Source organism: Actinia tenebrosa, unplaced genomic scaffold (assembly GCF_029948245.1).
Source record: "Actinia tenebrosa isolate PJP-AT-01 unplaced genomic scaffold, QUT_ActTen_1.0 PGA_scaffold8__29_contigs__length_14323225, whole genome shotgun sequence".
Taxonomy (NCBI): Eukaryota; Metazoa; Cnidaria; class Anthozoa; order Actiniaria; family Actiniidae; genus Actinia; species Actinia tenebrosa.
Window position 1 is genome coordinate 5,117,025 of NW_028292585.1, and position 26,404 is coordinate 5,143,428.

A 26,404-nucleotide genomic window follows, 5' to 3' on the forward strand; every position below is an offset into this window, starting at 1 on the left:
TGGACTCTTAAATATTAAAAGAGATACACCTACTTGCAAGAAGGTTGTCATTCAAGAATAGAACATTAGTAATTCACTATTCTATTCTTGTATGACAACTTTCTTGCAAGTAGGTGTATACATGGCGATTCTAATGATAATAACTTGAATTATTACAGAATTGGGTCTTTCAAATAATACGAATCTTGGGGGGAAATATCCTCCAAAAACATGTTACATTTTCCAACTTTATACATACATAATTGCTTTATGCAATAATTACTATACAGTAGATTTGAGAGATTTCGAATATAAGAGATTTCGAATACCAAACAGTGAATGCTGAGTTTTCATCTTTCATAGCCGATATAATGACAGAGTCAGGGTTACGCGTTGCAGGTTACAGTCAATTCAAAAAACGTTGTCGTCGACCAGCTCAAGCCTACGCGACTGGACCGAAAGGAATATGGGTAAAAATCACCGAAGCGGTTAAATATTCGTTCTCAATTAACTGTTCTCGCTAGTAATTAGTCTCCCCCACAGCCGCTTTCAGTGTCGTCACTACTCAGGGGAGAAAGCGTCGCGTGACGACACTGAAAACGGCTTTGGGGGAGACTAGCTAGTAATAAGATAATAGGCGAGAAACAATCCAATAAATGCATGTCTTTGGGTTTAGCGAAAGAAGAACAAAGTAGTTATGATTCAGTTCACAATTTCGAAAATATGAAGGCATTAAAAAGACGTCTCCTTCAACACCTCCCGCTCGCCTACGAAGGTTCATGCTGTAAACCACGCATAACTAGTCAGATAAAATTATGTAGTCAACTCGGCTTCAATGATTGCTACCCAGAGTTCCTTTCGGTCCAGTCGCGTAGGCTTGAGTTGGTCGACGACAACACTTTTTGAATTGACTGTATACGTTGAGGTAATCAATGGATTACAGAAATACGTGAATCTATGGCATTGTCGGTGTAGACCAATAACATCATTGACCAAGAAGAGAACGACTCTTTGTTCCACCAATGGAATATTCAACTAAAACTAAGGAAGACTAAGAATATTTTGTAGCTCAGTAAATCCTGTTATATTGAAGAACTATATGTTTATCAAATGGTAGAAATTTGGCAAAAATGATCATTTATGTTCTTTCTTTACCTCACTTATCAGGGGCGGCGGAAGCTGAAAAATTTGGGGGGGGGGGGCACTCCAATATTTCACGGTACCTTGAAATGACCCCCCCCTTCCCCCCCTCCCTGTTTAGCTTGATTACAAACGTGTATGTGTGATATTTCAATCAGTAACATTTTGCGCGCATTAAACCACTTGCAATTGTTCTGAGAGACACAAAAATGATGCAAGTCGTCGTTAGATATATCGTATATTTTTTAGATACAGAAAATTATGTAATATCACAATAATAAATAATGGTAATCATAACCAAATCTCATGCGGTTTTTTTTTTTTGTGTGTGAGGCATTATATTCTGGGAGGGCCAGGCCCCCCCAAAAAATCTAGTGGGGGGGCTAGTAGCCCCCGTCACCCCCGCTTCCGCCGCCCTGCTTATTGTCTGTCTCCTCCTCCTCATTTCGTTTCTCATTTCCCTCTTTCTCTCATTTGGAATGACAATTGGTTCGGATAGCGAAAGAGAAGCAGGCGAAGGAGAGGGAAGAGAGGAGAGAATGAGAAGGAAGGAGAGAGAAGGAGACGGAGAGGAGAAGCAGCCGGATAGGAGACGGACGCAGAGAGCTGCCTACGGACAGAGCCTGAGAGTAGGACCTATTTTTATAAGTCGCTGTATACTTCTCTGCGCCTATATGTTGCACTCTCTTTCCTTTTTCTCTTTCTCTTCTCTTTTTCTCTTTCTTTCCCTTCCCTCTTTTTCTTTCTCATTTCCCTCAGTGTTTCTCTAATTCTTTTTTTCTTTTCCCTCTTTCTCTCATTCTGTTTCTCCTTTCTTCATTTCTCTATGCAATCCCTACTAACAAACCAAGACAATATAAACCTAGAAAACTGTGAAATATTTTTATTCAACAACACCGTAGTAAAGTTCTTCTTCACTAATCGGTAATTAGAATTGATAATAATAATAATAGTTCAATCCCGCATCTATCGATCGTTAAAATATACACTATACTAGATACAGGGTTACATATTAAAATAAATAAATAAATAAGTTTACAATGTATGAAACTTTGCTCACCATTAACTACTATTAATGATCGAATTACTGAATTTTTGAATTTCTAATGTAATGGTCATGTGCGGGTGCTCGAGTTTAGATGAATGCGAGAGTATTCGTCCACAAACATGGAATTTAAAATTGAAATTAGCTAATCGATATCTTGAAAGGTAAGCGTGCCTTTGCATCGAAGCAAGAACAGACACTTCCATAATAGCATCATTTACTACCACTACCAGACTCCCTTGCACACTTTCTTTTGTTCAGTTAATTAACACCAATTGTCTTACTATTCTAATGAGGTCTATATCATTGTAAGGTCACCTCCGTTATCGCTTCGATGCACAGACACGGTTACCTTTTATGGTCAATATGATAATGATTTTGCTCTATCTTGATTGGCAAAAAAAAAGGTGATCTTAAATTTTGTTCATGTTGTCCCGGTTAGTGTGTTCGCACTGCAAGATGGCGCAAGGAACTGTGAAGGGGACTATTCCAAATAACAGTGCCTACCTCGTCCTACTTAGAGCGCGCACGCGTTCGGGAAAAATCGTATGGAAAGCCTCCTTAAACTGTCTAATTAAACGAACCTCGAACAAAAAATCTTATTTTTCACCATCCATCTCCTCAGGGGAGCTGTGTTTTCCTAAAGACCTAAGCTCAGAGATTATTTTCTCCGAGTGCTTCCTACTTCTGTTGCGCAACTGTCCGTAACAAGTCTTTATCTTAAGTATTTTTTTAAACGTATTTCTCATCTCCTCGTCACGCAGAGCGTATACAATAGGATTGACCATACTGTTGCTATAATGTAACCACTTGACTGACGTAACGATCCGAAGCGTGTCTGTAGCATTGGCGGGGAAACATTCGAAGCAAAACGCGGCGATGATGGAAAGGATGAAAAATGGCAGCCATGCGATGATGAAGAGACCGCTGATCACAGCAACTGTGACTGCAACTTTTCTATCCTCGCGCATGATCATTTGGTTTTTTCGTCCATTTTGAGGGAATACCGGAGTTCTTAATGCTAAAGACTTTGCAGCTTTAAATATTCCAAAATACATAGATACCACAATAGCAGCTGGAAGCGCGAAGCCCAATAAAAATATCGCAACATTGTAGATCTTGAGGTTAAAATGACTTGCACTGAACCAGGACAGCGATGCCATCAATAAAGACAACGACCAAGCGAATACCGAGACGATGTAGAAGCTTTTCTGTCGCAGCTGCTGGAAAGAGTAGGGTCTAACGACAGCAATATACCTCTCGATACTTATAGCAGTCAAATGAAATATCGAGGCATAGGCACCGAATAGGTCAAAAATCTTGAATATTTTGACAAATGTTTTGTATGACGAGCATCGATCGTAGTTGATTATGCACGAGAGCCATAGTGGGATGTTTATTCCACCGACGATGAGGTCCGACACGGCAAGGTTGACAAGGAAAGTATACGTACGAGTTCTTAGCCGATGATTAATCTTGTAAGACGTCATGACCAATAGGTTTCCAACAAGAATTAGAGGCATAAGCATCGCGGTGATGAGTACAGCGAACGTCTCTTCAAGTTGTGAACGCTCTGTGGCGTGCATCATTCCGGTTGTGCTGTTCATAATTGTACGGTCTTTTGCTTCTAATGTAATGTAATTCAAACTGCTCTGGCTTGGACTTAGATAACAAGTCCCATCATCTTACTAATTGGACAAGATGGTAGCGCGAGGGTTTTTGTCGCTAGGATACGATGTACTGTTCTTTGAATCTGTAAATAAACAAACCATAAAATTAGTAATGTAAAATAATGAGGCCCTCAAAATCTGGACTCTGTGTGGAGGAGAGGGGTAGAGCTACTCCTTGTCTTAGCTCACTCTTTTCAGCCGTAAAATGACGAAATTTTAAACTCTAAGTTTCGGTGATAACTTGAGCGAAGAGCTGTTCGGAATTTACGAGAATGATCTAAAAGAATACGTGCATCTTATGGCCATTCAACGTTTTGATAAAACGAATAAACGAATTCACACAATTTGAGCTTAATATTCATAATTTCAAAAATTGAAAATTGACCTCAACTTTTCACTTTTCAATATTTCAATTTATTGAAGGACTAAATAGACCTCTTCGGCTCTGACGTAATATTTTCCCATTTCAGACCACATGTCATTCCCTAGAGTATCATTTCTTTGTTTAAGGTTTGCACTCGTTTGCACATGAGAAGACACATGAATATGGATACAGCTCAAACAAAGAATCTTATTCTCAAGGGAATGACACGTGGTCTGAAATGGGAAAACATTACCCCAAGCAGAAGAGGTCTATTGCGGTGAGAGATTTATTTTATACAATTCCTTACTCATAGAAATTTGTTCTTTCAAAAAATCAACTACATATTGCAATATAAGCTCAGAAAGTTATTTTGTATGTTTCGCGTTTTGATGCTTATCTTTTTCCCGGCAATATTTGTACTCGGCTACTTCCGGACTTTTCCCACCAATTTTTCTCCACTTCCGGCTAGATATTGACATGATTCCTGAAAGTCTTTAGTCGTAGTCTTGATTGACACTGTTATAGCTTTTATTTCTTTTTCCATAAAATGTCTATATATTTAATTAGACAAAGAATTGACCAGGAAACCCTGTCACTGAGAATTCAAATAGGCGTTAACTAAATCCCCTTGTTTGGGGTAGGTTTGCTTGAGTATATCACTGATAGATTTATATCATTTTCTTTCAGTAAGTAGTCCACCTATGAATTTCAGTGTCAAATCCTAGCTTCCATGCACGATTACTGAAAAACTGATTCGGTCTGGCAGTTACAATATATTTGCGCATGCCCAAAGTGCATGATGTAATCCACGTGTTCGTGAATGAAGTAGTTTTCTTTTTTCATTAAATTCAAAGAAAATTAGAATTGCTGAAACAAAGGTACAAAACATGTAGAACAAAAGAAAGAACAAAGAACAAATGGGCACAAGTAAAAAAATGTACAAAAATCACTCTCACAGCAATTTAGTCTTTCAATAAATTGATACTGAAAAGTGAAAAGGTGAGGTCAATTTTCAAATTTTCAGTTTTTGAAAATGTGAAAATTGAGCTCAAATTCCGTGAATTTGTTAATTCTTTTCAAAACGTTGAATGGCCATAAGTTACACGTATTGAAAAGCATTAGTACTGTAGTATGAAGGTAAAAATATTATTGGCATGCACTTTAGGTTTACGTTAGCACGCTCACACTTTTCTCTCACTTTTATCCGGTATTTAACGTGCTTCTGTTGAACGCAGTCTTCCTGTCGCCGTTCATGGCCCATTAGTGGGCTTTCTTTGCTCTACAGGTGATCTGTTCCATTGTATCAATGCACGCTTATCATATCTCATAGCGGATATTTTACCGAATATTATGACTTTTCGTGTGAAATTGTTAAGTGTACTAGCAATAACGCTACTCGAGTGTCACGCTGTAGCCAAAACACGGAAATCGATTAATTGAAAAGGCGGGAAGCACGAGAAAATATAGCTGGAGTGTTTGCGATAATTGAAAACGATTGCATACCAGCGAGAGCAATTCTTTGAAAATCAAACAACTAAATGAGAATAGCCAATTAAATCCCCTCTTCTGTACCGACACCAGTTCAATATTTGAAGCGATTCACCCTCGTTTCTAATGACTTATAAAATAAATTAAAAAACATTGTTAATAACTGTTTGGTACGACTGTTGTCATGGGAACGGATCTGGATGCACTTTAATGGCTTCCGATTCCTGTCTTTCCAGTGACTTTAGATTATCGAGATTTTTACTGTTTTCTTAGAATTTTTGGTTGTTTTTTTTTATTCAACACTCGAGTTGTTAAGTCTTAACAAAGGGCTCAGTATTTAATACCTTTGTTGATGTAGCTAAATGATACACCAGACTTCAAGTAAGAGCATAAACTACTGATCTCTTCTATATCTACGTGTGCGGTCGATTTGGCCATAGTTGATATTAACTATGATCTGCCATCTGGCGAAACATCTAATCCTTCGTTCATAGTATAACCAAATTGGTCGAATAGTAAGAAAACATGATCAAAACCTCGGAAATTTTACCAAAAATATTGCAATGCAAACGTTTATAGCATTGACCAATGTTAGTTAAGTTTTGTCGGTTATCAACTCGTGGGCGAGCTAATTTAAACCCAGTTCACCTTTCCAAAACAAGAGACAAACACCATAGTTTTGATATGTTTAAAAAAATGCGTACTCGATGAGTACATGTGTCTACTGCTGATAGATACACAGCAACATTTTTGAATCATGTATATGCAGAATATTCACTCGCAGGTATTCAGGGCTTAATATTCTGCTTACGGAGCTCAGTTATCCCTTTAAAGGGCTCAAATATTGTCACTGTAACAGTCTGAGTCAGTTTCACATCACATCGGTTCTGTAAAAATCTTTCATGAAGCGACATTGTTAACATGTTTCGTGTAGCACAAACACGCAGTGATCGTTTTTTGCGATAAATTCTTTGTAGATAGTGGAAATACCTGAAAGCACTTGAATAAAACAACACTTGACACATTCGATAAAACCTGTGTGCCTGTAGCTTGTTCCATGCAAAAAACAGATAAAATTCACTGATAAAAATGGCTGCGATGACCTTGTAGAAATCACTGAATCCTACCCAATCATGGTTTGAAACGTTGGTCAAACGTTTCCCAGTCGATAAAAAGTCGTAATCAGTCGCAAACAGAGCAGCTGTCACAGGGATTTGTGTTCCCCCGAGTTATGTGTTCCCCCGAACAAATTTAGCCGGTTTGTAAACCGAAAACCAATCATTTATGGAGCATCCTTGACCTGGGGGAGAGAGTCGTGTCAAAAGATGTTTCATAGGGAGGGGAGGGGGGGACACAAAACACTATTGCTCAGTGTTCGGGGGAACACACATAACTCGGGGGAACACAAATCCCTGTGACACAGCCAAATTGATAGTCAGTACGGTACGCGGGACTTCGGATAACATCGGCTATCCTCGCCATGCACGCCGCTAGCTGTGCACGCGATATCCGAAAGTAATCCGAAGTTTTACAACCCTTACACCGGGATGAACTTTATGTCAGTTGTATCGTATGTCATTTAACTATATTTTTCGCTAGTTAAATAGGATATGAAGTATATCTGGGTAAACTCGATGGCATATGTAGTATGTCTTATTAATATGCAGTAGACACGAAAAACGTGTCTTCAAATAACTAAACGTCTGGCAGTCCGAAATTTTCTAAAATTTTCCCATATTTTTCTTTGAAATCGGCCCGAATCGAAAGAAATGCATATACATTCATATCTTTAGAGTTAAAGCACAAAGGGCCAACGGTCTAGTAACGTCGCGTTCATTTGGGATTCTAAATAAAGATAGACAGTTTCGAATTAAAGATTGGCCGATTTGAAAGAGAAATATGGGAAAATTTCGGACTGGCGGACGTTTAGTTATTTGAAGACCGTGTCCGGCTGCGGGACGTTCAGTCACTTCGTTAAAAAAAATATTATTCGGCATTTTGTAATAGACCGCCGAGACTGAGTTACGAACCATAACAAAACTCAAATAACTAGAAATATTTCAACTAAAAATGTTTTAATTATATATTTAGTTCGACAAATAGTGAAAATCCTTACACCATATTTTGTTCAAGTACTTATTAGTCAAACTTTCGGGATGGGAAGAGTGATTTTGAGTTTGATACTGACAATGCATTAATTTTAAAAGAACGAGTCAAGAGAAATCTCTAAGAACAAGTCACTTAAAAATTTGTACTCAAACAACTAGCTCAGTTAAATTTAACAGAACTCTGCACTGAAATTATCAAAAAACAATAATAAATTAAAGTGTAAAACAAGCCAAAGCTTATTCTGTTAAATATGGACTTTACGAAGAAAATTTAGGTTGAACTTACCGAACTTTGCCAAGAATTTTAAGAGCCCGTTTAGTTTCAATTATGCAAAAGAACTTCGTAGCTATACTCTGCTTCTCACAGTAGCTAGATCTTGAAGTTTACCGGAGTTTTGTGAAAGGATTTCTTCATATAAAACTTCGAATTCACCAAGATCATGGTACGAGTAGTGTGAACTATAGAAATGATTGCAACTTTTGGTCTTAATTGATTTATATGACAAAAGAATATACACATGCAGGTGTAAAAAGAGTTTGAAATTATTAAAGCTTTGAGATTAAAGGAAACAGCGTGAAATATAGGCTATGACGCTGACGGTGTGTAGATGTATATTCAAATTAAGATATTTCAGAGTCTACATAACTGAATGGTAATCATAAACAATACTTATAAACAGCAGCTCAACAGATGCCTGCTAACACAGTTAGTTTTAAAGCATAGAAAAAGAATGCAAAAATCTTGCAAAATAAATTAAAGAATCGAGAAAATTCGATAATCAATTAGAAATGTTGAATGATGTACATTTTCTTTCGGAAACACAACCATTTCGACGCTTTCCTAATTCGACGACTTTTTGACAATTTTCAGATGGCAAATTTAACGTCAAATGTTATGGTAATTTAACTTCCCCGCTGATTCCTAGAGTTGTTGTATATTAGCAAATTTGCCAAAGTATAAAAATAGAGTACGTATTTTAAATAAAGTCAACCAAAACTAACTTAAAGATTCAAAAAGGGCGGCCTGATTCCAAGATAGAAAACCTAAAAACGAGAAAATACTGATTTGATAGCTTAAACATACTAGCGATGGAATTCATGATTACTTCACTGTAATATGTTGTCAAGTACAGTCTTCATTAGATCTTTTTCTCACTTTTTTCCGTTCGAATTTTCGGTTGGTCGAATTTGCCCGAATTTGTTTTTCTAAATTCTTTATATATTGATGGAGTTTCTCTATCAGTCCTTGTGTTAGTGTGAAAAATCATCAAGAAGATTCGGATTTATTCATCGCAAATCGTCACATGAAGAGAACAGTCCGTTTGTAATATAGTGTAGCTTTGCACTCGCTTTGCACGCGTAAACTTGTACTTTAATAAAGAGCCTACGTGCACTAGAGTGAATACCTATAAACAGATGTACAGTTAAATCAATCACTTACTTCCTGCTTATAGTAGTACGAATACTAACGATAAAAGTACGTGCATTGATCAGATACAATGTCAAAATTAATTTACTACTCTCGACTATTAGATTCCGAAGATCAGTCCAACTGTGCACGTTTCACTCAAAAAAATCTAGAAGTTTGTAAATTGGTTAAAAAGGCCGCCCTAAGGCAAAAATTTAATTTATTTTTTCGTACCTGCACGTTCGATACACGAAAGAAACTCATAAATTCATAAATTTTACCAGTGCGTTTCAATTTTAAAAATTATAGTTCGAGTTATAGTTCGTACATTCGTTCGCTCGTTTTCCTCTTTTCGCGGGCTTACAAACTAAATGCTTTCTCGTCCAATCAGCAAACAACACAGGTATCCCATAAATGTTTTGGACAAAACTTTGAAAACCAAAGTCATCCACCATCTTTTTTTTTCAAAAAAATACTCGCTATTCTTTTTGGAATTTTAGGGTGTTTTTCGAAAAAATCATCCCAAAACAAGTGTAAGGCTATAAGATGAATGGTTTTGTGTTTTTTTTTTGGAGTTCAAAAGGAGGTTACGAAGCTAAATGCTTGAAAAAAATTATTTTTCAGAATTCAACTGGCTGCTTTGGCAAAACTCAACAACTGGTTTGTCTGAAATACGAGGAACTCAGCTGAGTAAATTAAACTTAAAGATTCCATAAAAGCTTTTGGAAGAGAGTTTAAGACGAGCTAGTAAAGAAAGTAAAAGGGACCAAATTAAGAGTAAGTAGGTTTACTAAAAGTCAAGCTTTTTCTTATATTGTTTTCGTTCTATAGAATTGTTTCCATTCTATTTTGTACTAAACTAGATTGCAAAATATGAATAATTTACTTAAAATGATTTAAGTTCTTCATTATTGTTTAATGACAGGACGTTTTGACCATGTATCAATAGCCTTCATTACCAGTAAAAATGATTGCTTACGCACGGATTTCAAATATAAAATATCATATTTTGATTGCGAAATCTTGTATCGTAAAGAAGATTGGCTGTGAATTTTTTATTTGATTTGAGCCTGATACTGATAGGTTTAGTTAGTTGATTAGTTGAGCAGATTCTTTTGGTTTCTCTTTCTAAAGCTATCTTTATATAAGTAATTCATCAACCAATATATCAGTGTCCATCTCGCTTCTATAGCCATGGACATTTCTACCCACCATCAAGCCATGCCTTTTCCAATCTATCCATTTATTCCTTCGCCCTTCATTTAATTAACACCTAAATGAAGTCATCCTGGCAGTCGATTACTTATCAGTGATATATAAACACTCATATCTCTATATCTCTTGGTCCTGTACGACTTAATGTACACTATTATTCTATACTTTCTTCCTTGGTCTAGGTATCACGAGCACTTACATTGATATACTTAACTGAAATCCCATATTTGTAAACAGAGGGAAGTGATTCGACATATCAAAGCATTCTGTTATCAGTATTTCGATTACGTAAAATGCCGATGTTGAATATCATCTCATTTTGACTTACCTACTTCAAGGAATCAACTTGTATAAGTACTGAAAAGGCCTTTAGATCGAAGGACATGTTTTGATGCTTGATAGGTATTTGTGTGGTAGTCGTTAAGTCCACCTGGTTTCACTAAACCTAATTTAGCCTTCATTAGCTACACATTCCAGGGGTAACCTATGTGCCATTAACGAGACTAGAGTCACGTAAATGACCTAAAACTTTTTTTTTTTGGCGAAGTCGTTTCCAAGGGGAAAGGGGGTCGGGGGGCTTGAGGATGTACTTCTTATATAATTCTTGTGTTACAAATTATTTTGAAAAAAAGAGAACAGATCGGGTGGGTGGGGGGGGGGGGGGGGGGGGAGGGTACTCCCTTTGGTCCACTTGGTAGGGGTGTTCGGCGGTCCCTTTTTGGGTTAAAGATATTTCTTGTGTTAACATTTTAGATACGGGTTACGACTCAAACGTCAGTTACATAACTCTGTTGTTGTCCAGTCACTGATTAAATGCTACCAGCGCAATCACTTTCTATCATGTATGGTCTTATCTTTTAAGGGTCGACATCTGGACAACACTTAGACACTAGGGCCGGTACCCCCTTCCCCGTGGAGCAGATATTGATGAATGAAAATAATAAATAACAAGATTTAACAGTATCATTTCTAGAGTGTTTCACTTCATCCACTGAATTCGAATTCGAATTTGACATGATTAGAAATTAGAAATTGATTTTTGTGAAGGGAGAAAAACCCTTGAAGTACAGGAGAGAACCAACAAGACGGCAACTCTACTCACATATGCTCTGTCAATTACCTAACTGATTGCCTCAAAAGATCAAAATAACCCTCAATGGAATATAGCATGGAAATTCATTTGTCTTAACACCGTTCTTTTCACTCTACCGATACACAGATTTAAAAGTCGCCAAGTTTATGAAATGAAAATGGTCTGTTGTTTTTACTGTCTTCCAAATCGGTAGGTGCTAATTAAAAGGTAGGTGTGAATTGATGATAGGTAAATATTCGACACTGCTGACAACATAAGACTAAAATGAAATAACACCAAAAATACACATTTACAAACGCGCATCAGTGTGAGGAGTTTTAGCACAAAGGGCAAGTCAAGCGGGATTAGTTGTGAACTTAAGACAGTAAAACATTTTTGCGAATTAAATGAAAAAAATCTTTGTTTGTTGCGGATTTCAAAAGAATAAATTATTGTGGTTTAATCAATTTGTCAAAGTGAAAGGTAAATAATGTTTTCTTTTTTTTCAATTAGTACTAGATTTGAATCTGACTAATACGCAAAGCCCTGGGTTGTTTTTTAATCAGTTTACTTTTTTCTTCAAAGCAAAAAAAAATAAAATAAAATAAAAATACACGGCAAAAATACGACAAATAAAAACGTAAAACATACCAAAAAGCAAACAAGCAAAAATACTGGTTTACCTTTACAATTGTCTTATTAAAATTACATTCCAAATTTAATAAATAAATGACAAAGTAACTATTCAAAAGACGCCGAAAAAGTCGATATTTTTGAAACTTAATTTCCAAGTTACAAATTCAGTAATCGCCGATTTTTTATAACATTTTTCCTGCAAAAAATAGATGCAACCTATAGTGCAAATGAATTGAGGATAAACTAAAGTAAAAAAGCTTTTAACCTCAAATTTCATTAGAAATCCCTACTTTTTCTAGCAGTTGAATCAAGTGTAAAGCGGCAAACATCTAAAAGAAATTTTACAATTTTTGGGGTTTTCTTAGAATGCATTATCACTTATATGTAAAAATATCAAGCATTTCCCCCCAGTCATTTATGAGTCAATGACTCACATTTCATTAGAGTAGCGTATCTTATAGTACTGATGTAACTAATAGAGACAAAAACAGCTAAAAAAGTAAACTTATACTTCATACGAAATAACTCTTATCGATACTGACTCGAATACAGGCAGCAAACAGCCATAAAGAAATTAATATTTTAGATTTTAAAATTTCTGTATATTGGAAAATTCTATCAATCATTACAATAGGTTACTTATTTACATTTCATACAAAGAGTTTTTCCCTTATAATACTTATACTACCTTACACTAATAAAAAAATAACTTATATGAAAGTTATCAATTAAATATTACTTACAAACCAGCGCTGAACGAATCAAAAAGCAACAGTCTAAAAGCAAGTTGTATCCTTAGTTTAATTTTAGAAAGTTATTGAAAATCATAACAAGATCTAACAAGAGGGTTCGTTTTTAATAACACGATAATCAGAACTTTCTGGAAACTATAAGAAATATGTTTGAGACAAAATGTAACAAAGTTTGATCTCCGGTGTTTGTACGGCGCAAAGCTTAGCTTATAATTCTCAGCTTGGAAGGTCAACAATTTGCACAAGGGCCGGCGGTAAAAAAAGAGAGAAAATTAAAAAAAGAATTAAACAAATAAAAGTGAGAGATATAAATCGAAAGTTTCCAATATGTCGTTGGCAAAAATTAATAGTATTCTTGACAATAAAAAATGGTTTAAAAGAATTTGAAATAAAGTAACATTTTCATGGAGGATTTCTTTTTCTCTGGTATCAATGTCTTGGTGAAAGCCGCTCCAAAATTAAAAATTTAAGCGTTTGAAAATGTAATAAAATTATCAATAGAAATCTAAGAGAAAATAAACTTAAAAGAAGCTGTAGAGATTACTTCAGACTGGCTTTATATTACTATAACATACCCTTCCATCTTCTACTTCCAATCTCGTTGAGTGGTATTTGAATTGGAGCGAGCTTGCAGTTATTATGAGCCTAGCAGACTATGAATCACTCAATATAGCAACTGCTTCAAAAAATATTTTTATCCCATAATAAATTGAAGGGTGTTAAAATAGAGCCAATTGCAGATGGAATCGTAAAACAACAAGATATTGTTTATTCCGAGATCTTTTCTGTTTATTGGTTATATTGCTGAACCGTTTCGCTACGAGGAAGTTCACTATACTTCTGCAAAACATGAACTAAATAAAAACTCGCTTTATCTGAATGGAAATGAAATATACTTGTTCTTCAAACAGAACAAGGAAAATAATTTATTAAAGATAAGTAATACAAGACGTATGAAAATGATTTGTTTACCGTACCGATCAAAATCAAAACGGTAAGCGGGCAATATTATCCAATGACGACAAAGGAAGTGTTAATCAAAAAGGAAGCGAATAACTTGAAAACCATTAGATATTTGTTGTTTTTTAATATTGAATTTCCCTTTTTGTGTTTGTGTTAATTATTTTCGCTTATTTTTTAGTATTTTTTGAAATTCTTAATTGTTGTTAGTAATTCATTCAGTATCCGATACATTAGTTGAATTGACGAAATATCCCAAATAATTGATTTTTTTTTTATGTTTGAGATTTCCGTTTTTACTATATACACACCAGATCTTAAACTTTGACACATTTGGGGTATACATATATATATATATATATGAAAATAAAAGATATATATATAGCATTAATAATAGCCTATATGTTATTGTATATTACCGTTACATTATATTACATTGCACAACTAATTCGAGAACCCCGTGATATGGTTCTCAGAGTCGCTCTCACATTCGACCCACGCGAACAGCTTGACATCAATTGCAAATCGTGAACCAAAATTAAACTCAATTTCATTGGGCATTCGTAAAAACAAACAGGCTCATTTGTCCCATTTTCCCATCTACGCATTTAATTGGCGTTCCCCAATGCTCAGCTTTAAGTGCACTGAAAGCGATATCTCGTTAGTCGCGTGTGAGATGAGTCAGCGCTATAACGTTCGTTTACCTAAGATTTATTTTTCAATCCGATAAACCGGCTACGCTTATACTTAGTCAGATTAAGAAAAGGAGGTTTAACAAGTTAGTGTACAAGTGCAACTGATCCCAGTGCTATACACAATTGCAACCACAAAAACATTGCTTGATTTTGACTTCTGAAACTGAACTCGTTAAATACTATTCAGAGCTCGAAGCACGCAATCACCAAGATGCTAAGACAATATATTCTGAAACATAGAAAATAAAATGCAGAAAAATAAAAGGAAATGTGTTTTTTTATATTGTAACTCATAAAAGGATCGTTTAGTTTTTGAAACCTAATCGAAGGTGTGCCACAGGGATCAATCATAGGACCATTAGTAATACAGAATGACAAAAGAAAGTGTTTTTATGACATTGTATCTCATAAAAGGCTTATCTGAAAAATTATCGAAGGTGTGCCACAAAGATCAATCCTAGGACCACCGGTACTGTATTCTGCGCTGGCTATTTTGTACATATTTTGTCCTCTAAAATAATTCTCAACTTGCGTTCCATACTGCTATTTCATCGAATAAAATAAACCTACCAATATATACTTAACACTGTATGCTTAATATATAGATTATTTGTGGCACCGGTCAGGCTGTAAAGCATCGTTAGTGACTTGCTGTTTTACTCTAATCAAGAATAACCAATATCCTAAAGTGCATTTTAGCGGACTGATTCGATCAATTAATTAATGTATCGGATACTACACTTACTTACAATAGCTCTAGAAACGTTGCTCTGACGTTTTTCAAAATACCAATCACATGTGCCGTATGATTTACTAATTGAATGTAGGTTGTGAAAAGCCTTTAGATTCTAAAACAGAATGTTTGTCCATTTCAAGAAATCTCGAGAATATCGATATTAATGACGTCGTAATGGTTTGTATCATGTAGGGCGCAAGGTAAAGTCGATGTATAAAACAAAAAAAATACTCTCTTCAGATACTCCCAAGCCTCTCCAATACGGACGATGGAGTGTCCATATTATAGAGGGGTGTGTATATTATAGAGGTCCGTTTACGAGGAAAAAAGTGCAACGTTGATCAAAACAAGTTTCGGTAATAAAGAGGCAGGGGTCCGTATTATAGAGGTCTGTTTAATTTGTTTACCATTTTCCATACATTGGTTCACTGGTCAAACGCAAAGCCCTCAAGCGAGGCGCCAAGGTACTCTCAAAGGATTATTCAAATTTGAACCTTGCAACCTCGACTGAATGCTTTGTGTTTGGCCAGTGAACCGATGTATGGAAAATGGTGAATGATTGAATAAGTGTAACCGCGATCAAATGAAGTGTCGGTAATTGTGAGGTGTCCGTGTCATAGAGGTCTGTTTATGATAAAATAAGTGTAACCGCGATCAAAAAAAGTGTCCGTAATAGTGAGGTGTCCGTATCATAGAGGTCTGTTTATGATAAAATAAGTGTAACCGCGATCAAAAAAAGTGTCCGTAATAGTGAGGTGTCCGTATCATAGAGGTCTGTTTATGATAAAATAAGTGTAACCGCGATCAAAGAAAGTGTCCGTAATAGTGAGGTGTCCGTATCATAGAGGTCTGTTTATGATAAAATAAGTGTAACCGCGATCAAAGAAAGTGTCCGTAATTGTGAGGTGTCCGTATTATAGAGTACTCTTTAATTTCTGATGGAATAAGTGTAACCGCGATCAAAGAAAGTGTCCTTAATAGAGAGGTGTCCATATCATAGAGGCCTGTTTACAAATGAGTAAGTGCAGTCAGGACTAAAAGAAGTGTTTGTAATGGAGTCATACCGAGATGTTAAGCTGTAATCACGTTGAAAACTCCGAACCACTTAAGTGATCTTTTTTCGTACATTGATATTTAGTGACTTAAAACCATTCATTACGTGTAAGTCCTGTGCTTTGCCCGACAACTCAAATTCCTTAGGCAATCCACTTTGACGCGACTCTCAAATGGCTTCCATTAGCAGCTGGGTCTCAATCAGAAAGCGAAAAAAAAAAAAAAAAAAAAAAAACTAACTAGCATTACTATCAGTTATGTATTGGCAAACCCGGACAGGTGCTGGTGTAATACGTGCTTGCCCGATAAAGCATTCGATTTGTAAAATATAGACCCGATAACACAAAACAAAAAGAACGAACTCAATGCACAAACTTTGATCTCAACGATTGAGACATTCAATTTGCTTCCGTCGTAGTTTAGTTTACAATCCAGTAACAAATATTTTTTTTTCTAGAGTTAGGAAGAAAAGAACACAAGGATAATATCTTAAAGTAATCTTTTCGCTACCTTTTTGAAATGTGAAGTTTGCATGTGGACAAAAACGTTTTATGTCAATTTTAATTTTAATTTATAGTTCCGATTTTTTTTTTCGCCTTCACTTTCTTTTATATTTTCTTTTTATATTTCTCTTTTATTTTCATTTATAATTTAACTTAAAGTTAGATTTTTTGATTTTTTGTTTCATTTTAAAAACCATTTATAATTTGAATTTTTTATTGCACGTTGATCAGTTCTGATCATTTTATGCTCCTTAGATTATTATCTCCTGGATTATGCTTTTCCCTATTTACACTTGTCAACTGAGTTTTGTTGTTGACAATGTTTGATCTTTTGCAGGAAGCGGGATTTCGAAATAGCATAGATTCTCATTCAGAGTTTCGTATCTTATTCAACAAAGACACTTCGGTAGGGTTATTCATTAAAAGGTATCGCCGAAGCTTTGAATTTTTTTTTTTTTTTTAACGGCTTTTTTTTTATTAGTTCAAAAGATAGACTGCTCCTGCGGTTTAAGAAAAGAGGGATAAATTGAGAGAATAAGAGAAAAATGAAAAAAAAAAAAAATAATAATAATAAATAATATTTATATAAATAATATTTATATAAGAAAGAAAGAAAAAAAAAAGAAAGGAAGAACGGAAGAAAGAAAGAAAGAGAGAGAGAGATAGAAAAAGAAAGAAAGAAAGAGGAAGACGAAGGTAGGAACGAAGGAACGAAGGAACGAAGGAACGAAGGAACGAAGGAACGAAGGAACGAAGGAACGAAGGACGAAGGAAACGAAGGACGAAGGAACGAAGTAACGAAGGAAAAGGAACGAAGGAACGAAGGAACGAGGACGAGGAACGAAGGAACGAAGGAACGAAGAACGAAGGAACGAGGAACGAAGGAACGAAGAACGAGAAGAAGCGAAGAAGAAGAAGAAGAAGGAACGAAAGAACGAAAGAAAGAGAGAAGAAGAAAGAAAGAAGAAAGAAAGAAAGAAGAAAGAAAGAAAAAAGAAAGAAGAAAGAAAGAAAGAAAGAAAAAAAAGAAAGAAATAGAAAAAATAGAAAGAAAGAAAAAAAGAAAGAAAAAAAAGAAAAAAAAGAAAGCCATAAGTCCCCCGACGAGACAAGAAAGAAGGTGCCGAAGAAAACAAAGAAAGAGAAGGAAGGAAGGAAGGAAGGAAAGAACGAAGGATAAACGAATGGATTGATGATTGAACGAAATTGCGAACAAAAAGGAAAAAAAAAAAAAATCGTTTTCATTTTTTAAAACCATTGTCAGCGAGATAGCACAGTTATATCATTCATTTATTTTTACTCGTTGATTAGAGAATGCATGCCAAAAATGTACTCAGGGTGAAAGCTCTCAACAACAAACTAGTTATCTTACTTACACGCTGTGGCCTAACAGATTGATCCCCTGGTCTTTTTATCCGGGTAGTGTTCTTCAAGCAGCGAGGAATAAGAACTAATTATATCTTGTGACCATCTTGAAGGTTCTCATTTAGACGAATTTATACCGCACGTTTTTTCTTTCTTTCTTTCTTTTTTTAAAAATATTTTTAATTTTTTTAATTTTTAAAAAAATAAGCAAATAATAAGTTCACAAAAGCAAATATATATAATTTATAAATTTAGGTTATCGAGGAGATTCAAGTGGATTCACTTTAAAAACTGGTGTGCTGGCCATTTGACAGGTGTCCGTCAAAAATAAACGTATCAAGATTCGACTACTCGAGAACAAAAAAAAAAAAAAAAAAAAAAAAAAAAAAGAAAAGAAAAGAAAGAAAGAGAAAGATTGAATGAAAGAGAGAGAAAATTTATGTTTTTCATTTTTGGTACAGATAAAACTAAATCAGAGATTCAATCTATTTGGTTTTATCCTTGGCCAACGTTAGAGATGCCATTAACAAGATGAAAATGCATAGAGAAATTTTTGTTTGTTGTCAAAGGAATCTTTTATTTAATAAACGTATGAAAATATTGAAAATATTTTACCATTCAACTATTGACTTCATGTAGAATAAATACTGAAGATTTTCTTTTTCTTCGATTCCTTGACTCGGCACCACATGCAAGAAGAGTTTTTTTTTTTTAAATTTATTATTATTATTTTTTTGCTCTTTCCCGTTTTTCTTCAGTTCATCCGGTTTTCCTCTCTACGAAAATCCAAACACGTAAAATTCCAATTCGATCTGTGAGACCGTACCTTGAGTTTGATCAGCCCAGAGGTTTAGTTGTTTCAGGGTTCGATCTGTGAGGTAAACGTACCTTGAGTTTGATCAGGCCAGAGGTTGTTTCAGGGTTCTATCTGTGAGGTAACCGTACCCTGATTTTGATCAATCCAGATGTTGTTTCAATGTTCGATCTCTGAGTTGGTCTTTCCCTGACACTGATCATCGCAGAGGTTGTTTTAGAGTACCGATCAAATTTAAAGGTTTTTTTAAAGAGCACTTCAATAAAAATGATATAAGTTCGCGTGTCTTATGCTTTGAGTTATTTTTTATTATTATTTGATAAAAAAAAAGTTAATGGCTTTAAGGATGATCTGTTAGCAACCTATAAATAGGATGATTTTTTTTCGAAACAAGGATTACAATTGAAAATTAAAATCACGATAATAAAAAAATTATTACTAACCTTTCCTTGCGGGAAACCATGGAAAATTTAATTCATAATCTGGAAATTATTCCCTAAGACAAACTTCTCGTAAACGGAAAAACTGCTCCACGCTTTACGAGGCGACTATGGCGACAGCCAAATGAGCTATGAATTTAAGACGTAAACAGGAAAAAATGTTCTTAGATTAGAATCGACTATTAATATGGAGCATTTCGCTGACTGGTGTACTAGCCAATTTATAATTATCTTGAAGGCAAGAGTGGGCTTCACGGAAACTTCCGACCAAGATAAGCCAGAGAATTCGAATACGCAGTTTCAGATACTTTAGTTTTACGTATTTGGAGAAATGGCTTCCCTATATAAGCTACTAATATCTCTATGACGTCACCGCTTTTTTTTAAAGGGGAACAACAAGTAGAATGGTAAAGAATAATAAGGTTTTGATCCTATTTTACTTTGAAACTGAAATTAGAGCTCTGATATGTCAGGGCCCAGTTGTTCAAAGCCCGATTAGTGCTAATCCTGGGTTAACAATTAATAAGACGGCTATCGAGTTAATCTTGGATTAGCGCTAATCCAGCTTTGAACAACTAGGCGCCCCTGGTTTTCAAACATTTTTTTAACTGGTGTTTTTTCTAAGTTCTAATCAAAAATACTATTTTTAGCATTTTTTTTCCCTTGCTGTTTTTTTTCCCTTCCAACGACCATATCTCTTAGCGTTAAAACAAAAGACTGTTTTTATGTGACGTCGAAGAAAAGTAAAATATTTTGACATTTTTACAACACAAAGAAGAATCCGGGGGTTGGATTTAATGGGAAGTCATTCTGATTGAGATTTTTAAAAATGAACTGAATGTAATATAAAATTTAAACAGGGAGCTATACTAGCTTTTTCAAAACAGCCACCCGCCAATGAAATTATCTTTGGAGTCGCCTTTGCAGCACAAAACCTCTTAATCTTTTTGTTAGTATAATTGTTGCTAATGGTTATTTCTGGCAAAAGAAGAAACTAGTGTAATAAAGAGACAAAGGAAATAAGTGAGGAAAAAAAAAAAAAAAAAAAAAAAAATTAAACGGAATGTTTTCGGACCTAAAAATATTGCTCACTTCAAGGACCTTTCAGACGACATGTCTGAGACACCTAATTGGGTTTTTCATAGCAAGAGTAAACACAGGCATTAACTAAAGAAGGAAAGAAAGAATCAGTAAATCCATGAATCAAACAAGAGAGAAAGAGGGTGAGGAAGAGAGAGAGAAAGAAGAAGAGGGAGAGAAACTCAGCTTCTAAATCATCAAGCACAACACAACCACGCTTCTAAGCATCAAAACCTCTTCATTTGTCAAGAGCTTCAAGAGCTTCAAATTTAGAATAGACCAGTTTCGAATTCCAAATTACCGCTGTGTTCCTTGATCACAGACTCATTTGCACAGGGTTAACCTCGTATCAGTGTTTAAATATTCACAAATACCAACAGAAAAGTAAAGAATGCACAATTTCAACAATACAAACATTTTGAAACTCGACGGACCTTGACTGGAACATGTGAATATTTTGCACAAACTCGAGGCTAACCCTTTGCAAACGAGTCTGTAATCAAGAAACACAGCGGTAATTTGGAATTCGAAAAGGGTCTATTTCGTTATCACAAGGTTCAATATATATTTGCTAAGACAGGTGCATGGTGTTCGTGACCACCAGCACGTTACATACGCGATAAGTCGTTCGTTTTGGTCTAAATATATACAATAGAACAGAAATATAAGAAGTACACTCTAACTGCCTGAAAACAATTGTTTCACGACGACGACGACGACGACGACGACGACGACGACGACGACGACGACGACGACGACGACGACGACGATGATGATGATGACGATGATAAAAACACATTGTCTTTTGAAATAACATTGAATCCTTAATTAGTATTTTTGGTCATTTATTATTCAAAATGCCGGAATATTATATGTCGATGATAAAAACACATTGTCTTTTGAAATAACATTGAATCCTTAATTAGTATTTTTGGTCATTTATTATTTAAAATGCCGGAATATTATATGTCGATGATAAAAACACATTGTCTTTTGAAATAACATTGAATCCTCAATTACTATTTTTGGTAATTTATTACTTAAAATGAATGTTATTAATGTCGAGCTATTATCAACGGCCGTTATTGGTGCCTGATTAAACTTTAGCTAAAAGCACTCAAACTGAAGAAGGCAATGAGAGTACCGAATTCGATATAGCTGTATTGATCAATGATAAATAAAGTCATAAAACGCTTGTTTAAACGCCTTGAAGTAGTGTTTAATAAACGAGCAGGAGTGTTTTATCGGGTATAAAAACACGAGGCGTAGCCGAGTGGTTTTAGACCCGATAAAACACGATCTGCGAGTTTATTAAACGGCTTCAAAAACTTTAAGAATAATTCACAAACCTTTCAGTTGAAGTAGAGCAACCATATACCTCGCGAACATTGACTTTTATACTTTGATAGTCGTTTGTACAGCAATGTCATGCGCAGTGAGGTTTATACGTCACTGCCATGCGCAGTAAGTGCAAATAAGGCTCCCACAAGTTGAAGACAACATGCCGAACTCAAGACGATAATTTATGGGTCGTCGATGATCGTACGTGAGACTGACCTTGATGAGGCTCTAAGTCTTCTTATCAAACTCATGAATAATTCATGAGGAAAACACAACAGAAATCACGACCATGAAGAGTGTTGTAAATCTGATACAAAACTGTGTTCATTTGCATAAACTTTAAGTTGGATTTTCTTGGCCAAATTCACTTTAATTTTGAAAATTTTAGTGAAACACAAAGGAACTAACCTAGACATTTGATAAGTCATATACAATATTCGTGTCCGTGTTGTATCAGATATACAATCACTCGGCTACGCCTCTTGGTTGTATATCTGATACAACACGGCCACTCATACTGTATATATTACATCGAAACTTGGATGCACCTTTATTCTGATAAGGTTGTCCACATTAGTATTCTTTATATAAAGAATACTAATAAGGATGAGTCTTTATATAAAGTTTCATCCTCATTGGTATTCTTTATTTCTGAAGAGGACTTTATCTGGTACAAAGGTCCATGCACGTGACGTGTATGGCGGGTCCAATTGGACGAATACCTAATGAATTATTCATGAGTTTTTGAACAATTAATAATTGTGTCTTTCAAAATGTACCTTTCAAAATGGCGCAGGGAACTGTGAAGAGGACTATTCGCAAATTTCTTACCATAAAGGTGCTTCACGGATATATGGTATGAACTCTATGCAACTTTTTTTAGTGACGTAATATTTCAAAATGCGCTACGCGCGCCGTAAATTATTTGCAGAGTACAAATATCGCATGATATTTGTACTCGCTCCAGGCTTCCTCCTGCGCTATTTGTACTCTACTGAGTCACCTGATGAATATAAATGAAGGCTATTTAAGCACCGATTCGATATTTCACGCATGCGCAAAAACTGAGCTTAAATGATTGGAAATCATTGAACTTCGGAACATATCACCAAGTTTCATTCAAGAGCTTGCAAAAAATCCAAGAAGAAAATCAAGAAATATAGATAGTTAATAATAACAGCTTAGGCTTCCTCAAGTGGTTTCAAAATATTTGTTCAAAATCAAAGTGAGGAACTCGAGATTATTTTCAAAAAAAAAAAAAAAAACATCTTAAAGTCATGTTTAAAAGAATACCACATTGTCGATGGATATTCATATTGATGGGAGACGGGAAGCTTAAACATCGGAAGTAGTAAATTAATGCAGTTATAGGCATTCTGTGTTATTTTTCGGAATAGTAAATAATTTATAATAGTAAATTGGAGCGACCATAAACGTCACGGGCCTGGACCTTCAAACCCCATAAAGTCCTCTTCATTAGTATTCTTTATGTACAGAATACTAATGAGGATGAAACCTTCATAGTTTTCTAAGTAATATACACCTACTTGCAAGAATGTTGTCATACGAAAATAGAACATTAGTGATATAGGAATTATATTAAAAAACAAAAGAAGATCACTGAAGCTGAACTTTTTCTTTTGTCTTTTAATGTATTCCTTTCTCACTAAATTACTAATGTTCTCATATTGTATGACAACGTTCTTGCAAGTAGGTGTATACAGTATGAGTGGTCGTTTTGAACGCGGTAGTTCTCATACTCATTAATAATTCATGAGTAAACCAGCCAATCAATGGGCTATTTTGGGTCACATGATGTTACTTGAAACCTGGTAAAGTCCTGTGAAAGGACTGAATTCATTTTGTTCAAGTCCTTGGACTGAATCAAAATTAATTCAGTTCAGGAACATACCTGTCCCTTAAGTCTTTCAATCCTAAACAAATAACCTCCCGAATTATTAATGAGTCTGAGAAGTCATTTCACTCATTGTCGGCTTTGAAATATTACATATAGATTCGAGCCGAAGACGAGGATCTTTATCTCCGATACAAAACGACCACGAATTTTCTAAATTACTTCTAAAACTCAGTGTTCTATACGTTCCAGTTGAATAGGCAGTGAGCACTTATTCATCAGCACAATCAGACCCGAGTTTTTTTTATCGGGTATATAGTTTAATGCATGTGACCCATTTGCTTCATCTGATTGGAGTAAATGCTCATGAATTATTAATGCGTTTTAGAATGAACTTTCTAGCAATTTCTTTTTTTCTTTCTTTCTTTCTTTCTTTCTTTCTTTTTTTTCTTTCTTTCCTTCTTTTTTCTTTCTTTTTTTTCTTTCTTTCTTTCTTTCTTTCTTTCTTTCTTTTTTTCTTTCTTTCTTTCTTTCTTTCTTTCTTTCTTTTTTTCTCTCTTCCCCTTTTTTAAATTAAGAACATAAAAACAAAATAACAATTGTCAAGTTACATTATATGCAGCTGAGACACCTACTTCCTCAAATCTAAGGACAAGTGATACCGAACCGACAGAGAATCACCAAAATTGCTTTAAAAAATCGAGTCTTCGAATCAGGCAAACCAGTTAATCTTACAGTATCTAATCATAATATTAAAAATAAATATTAAAAAAGTAATATATTGATGAACTTACATGGTGAAGAAAACACTCCAGATGATCTTAGCTTTCGAAGAGAAAGACGAACATCAAACCCAAACGTCTGCTAAGGTTCAGTTGCGTAGTTTGAGGAAGTTAAAACTACTAAAGAGATGAATTATTAATGACATTTCAACCACGTTTAGGTTAAATTGAATGATGGTCTTTGAATTATTTGGCTTTTTAGTGGCTGGATGTCGCTTCCTTAAATTGGTTCGCCTATTAGGTGCGTGGATTTTAGTTTAGACTATCGGCTGTATCGCGAGATTGACTGGTGCCTGAAGGAATGGGGTTTCTTTGTCAAAGTGACACTTAGTTTTTAACTTGTATCGATATTTCGCCCTCAGGGGATATACATTAATGATCTAATGGAAGCTGTCAGAACTTTTGGTTTTAGTGATGACATTGAATTAAAGTAACAACTAACTATGAATACATAAATAAAAAGGATGAAAAAGAAAAAGGAGAGGAGAGGAGAGGAGAGGAGAGGAGAGGAGAGGAGAGGAGAGGTTTGAAATAGCTTTATTAGCATGACCTACAATTTACAGGTATTGCTAAAGCATTGAACATTAACAGGGATTTTTTTGTTGTTATATTTTACAAACAAGAAAAAGAAAAAGTAGAGTAGAGTAGAGTAGAGTAGAGTAGAGTAGAGTAGAGTAGAGTAGAGTAGAGTAGAGTTGAGTAGAGTAGAGTAGAGTAGAGTAGAGTAGAGTAGAGTAGAGTAGAGTAGAGTAGAGTAGAGTAGAGTAGAGTAGAGTAGAGTAGAGTAGAGTAGAGTAGAGTAGAGTAGAGTAAGAAGAAGCAAGAAATAACGAAGGAAAGATTGTAGCCAGTTGCCTTTTTTTAATCTATCATCATATTCAGTAATCCTTTTTTATTGCTTTACAGATAACATATCTACAGTGTCATTTTAAATATTTATAACCAATAAAAAAAACCCTCTTATTTAAAGAAATTTTTTAAAATTATCTCTTTGTAGTTGTGTTTACCGCTGCGTCCTTGTTAGATGAGACCACAAAAATGGGGGATTGTATTTCATTTTATTTATTTTCTAATTCAAACTTGTCATACAAAATATCACTTTAGTTTAGATTTCATTCGAAATTTCATGAGTCATAACTAAGAAAAATTCCTACAAAATTTTTCTGTTCGATTTATCTACCTTTTCCTTCACTTGCGTCTCTAGAAAAAGGAAACAAACCAAATTTTCTGGACTTTTAGCATTTTTAAGGGTAGCAGTTAGACCTCTCTCAGTTATACCTCGCTAAAACTCCTAGATCCATTAGGACCATAAGGCCAATCCAATCCGTTTTCAAAAATATCCTCGTTTTGGGCAGGGCCTAAATTCTAGCACGATACCAAGACTCTAGAAAGATTTTTTTCGATATAGCATTAAATCTCAAAAGGAGCGGTAGATGTATAATCTGTGATCAGACAGGTTGAAAAGGACCTCTGTCCCGGGGGGGGGACTCCGGGAAAAAAGTACCGGGGATGCTCGTCGGAAATGTCGGACCCCTAAAAGCTACCGAAAGTCTTTAAAAAAGGGCTTGGAAAGATACCAAATCGCGAATTTTTACACCTAAGAGATACGACGAGCATCCCCGGTACTTTTTTCCCGGAGTCCCCCCCCCCCCCCCCCACGGGACCTCTGCTCGCAGGGTAGTGCCCTATAGGGCTGTAGATTAAATTAAACGAACGTTGTTGTGTAGTAAACTGAGTAACATTTCTACAAAGGTTTTCTTGATATTGTCGAAATGTAGGTACGTGGTATATCATGCATTATTTTATTCCTACCAATAAATGTATTTGGTGATACACTTGTTTATACCATACATGAAGTACCTTAAGACTAAAGTCTCCTCTTAAGATATCGAACGTGGCATAC

The 26,404-nt window shown here is 35.2% G+C and overlaps 1 protein-coding gene across 5 annotated transcripts; it reads right to left on the reverse strand.

The window, feature by feature from the left end:
- Positions 1–1,869: 1,869 nt before the first annotated feature.
- LOC116305262 (trace amine-associated receptor 13c) lies at positions 1,870–24,890 on the reverse strand. Of its 5 annotated transcripts, none has more exons than XM_031715136.2 (2): positions 24,514–24,890; positions 1,870–3,917 (listed from the first exon to the last, which is right to left on the reverse strand). In XM_031715136.2, exon 2 carries the CDS (start codon positions 3,769–3,771, stop codon positions 2,764–2,766), a length of 1,008 nt encoding a protein of 335 aa, XP_031570996.1. In that variant the 5' UTR covers positions 3,772–3,917; positions 24,514–24,890; the 3' UTR covers positions 1,870–2,763. The 5 variants fall into 5 exon arrangements, with proteins under 5 accessions (XP_031570996.1, XP_031570995.1, XP_031570992.1 ...); XM_031715135.2 differs by lacking the exon at positions 24,514–24,890 and adding an exon at positions 19,447–19,723; XM_031715132.2 differs by lacking the exon at positions 24,514–24,890 and adding an exon at positions 10,746–10,886.
- Between the last annotated feature and the right edge of the window lie 1,514 nt (positions 24,891–26,404).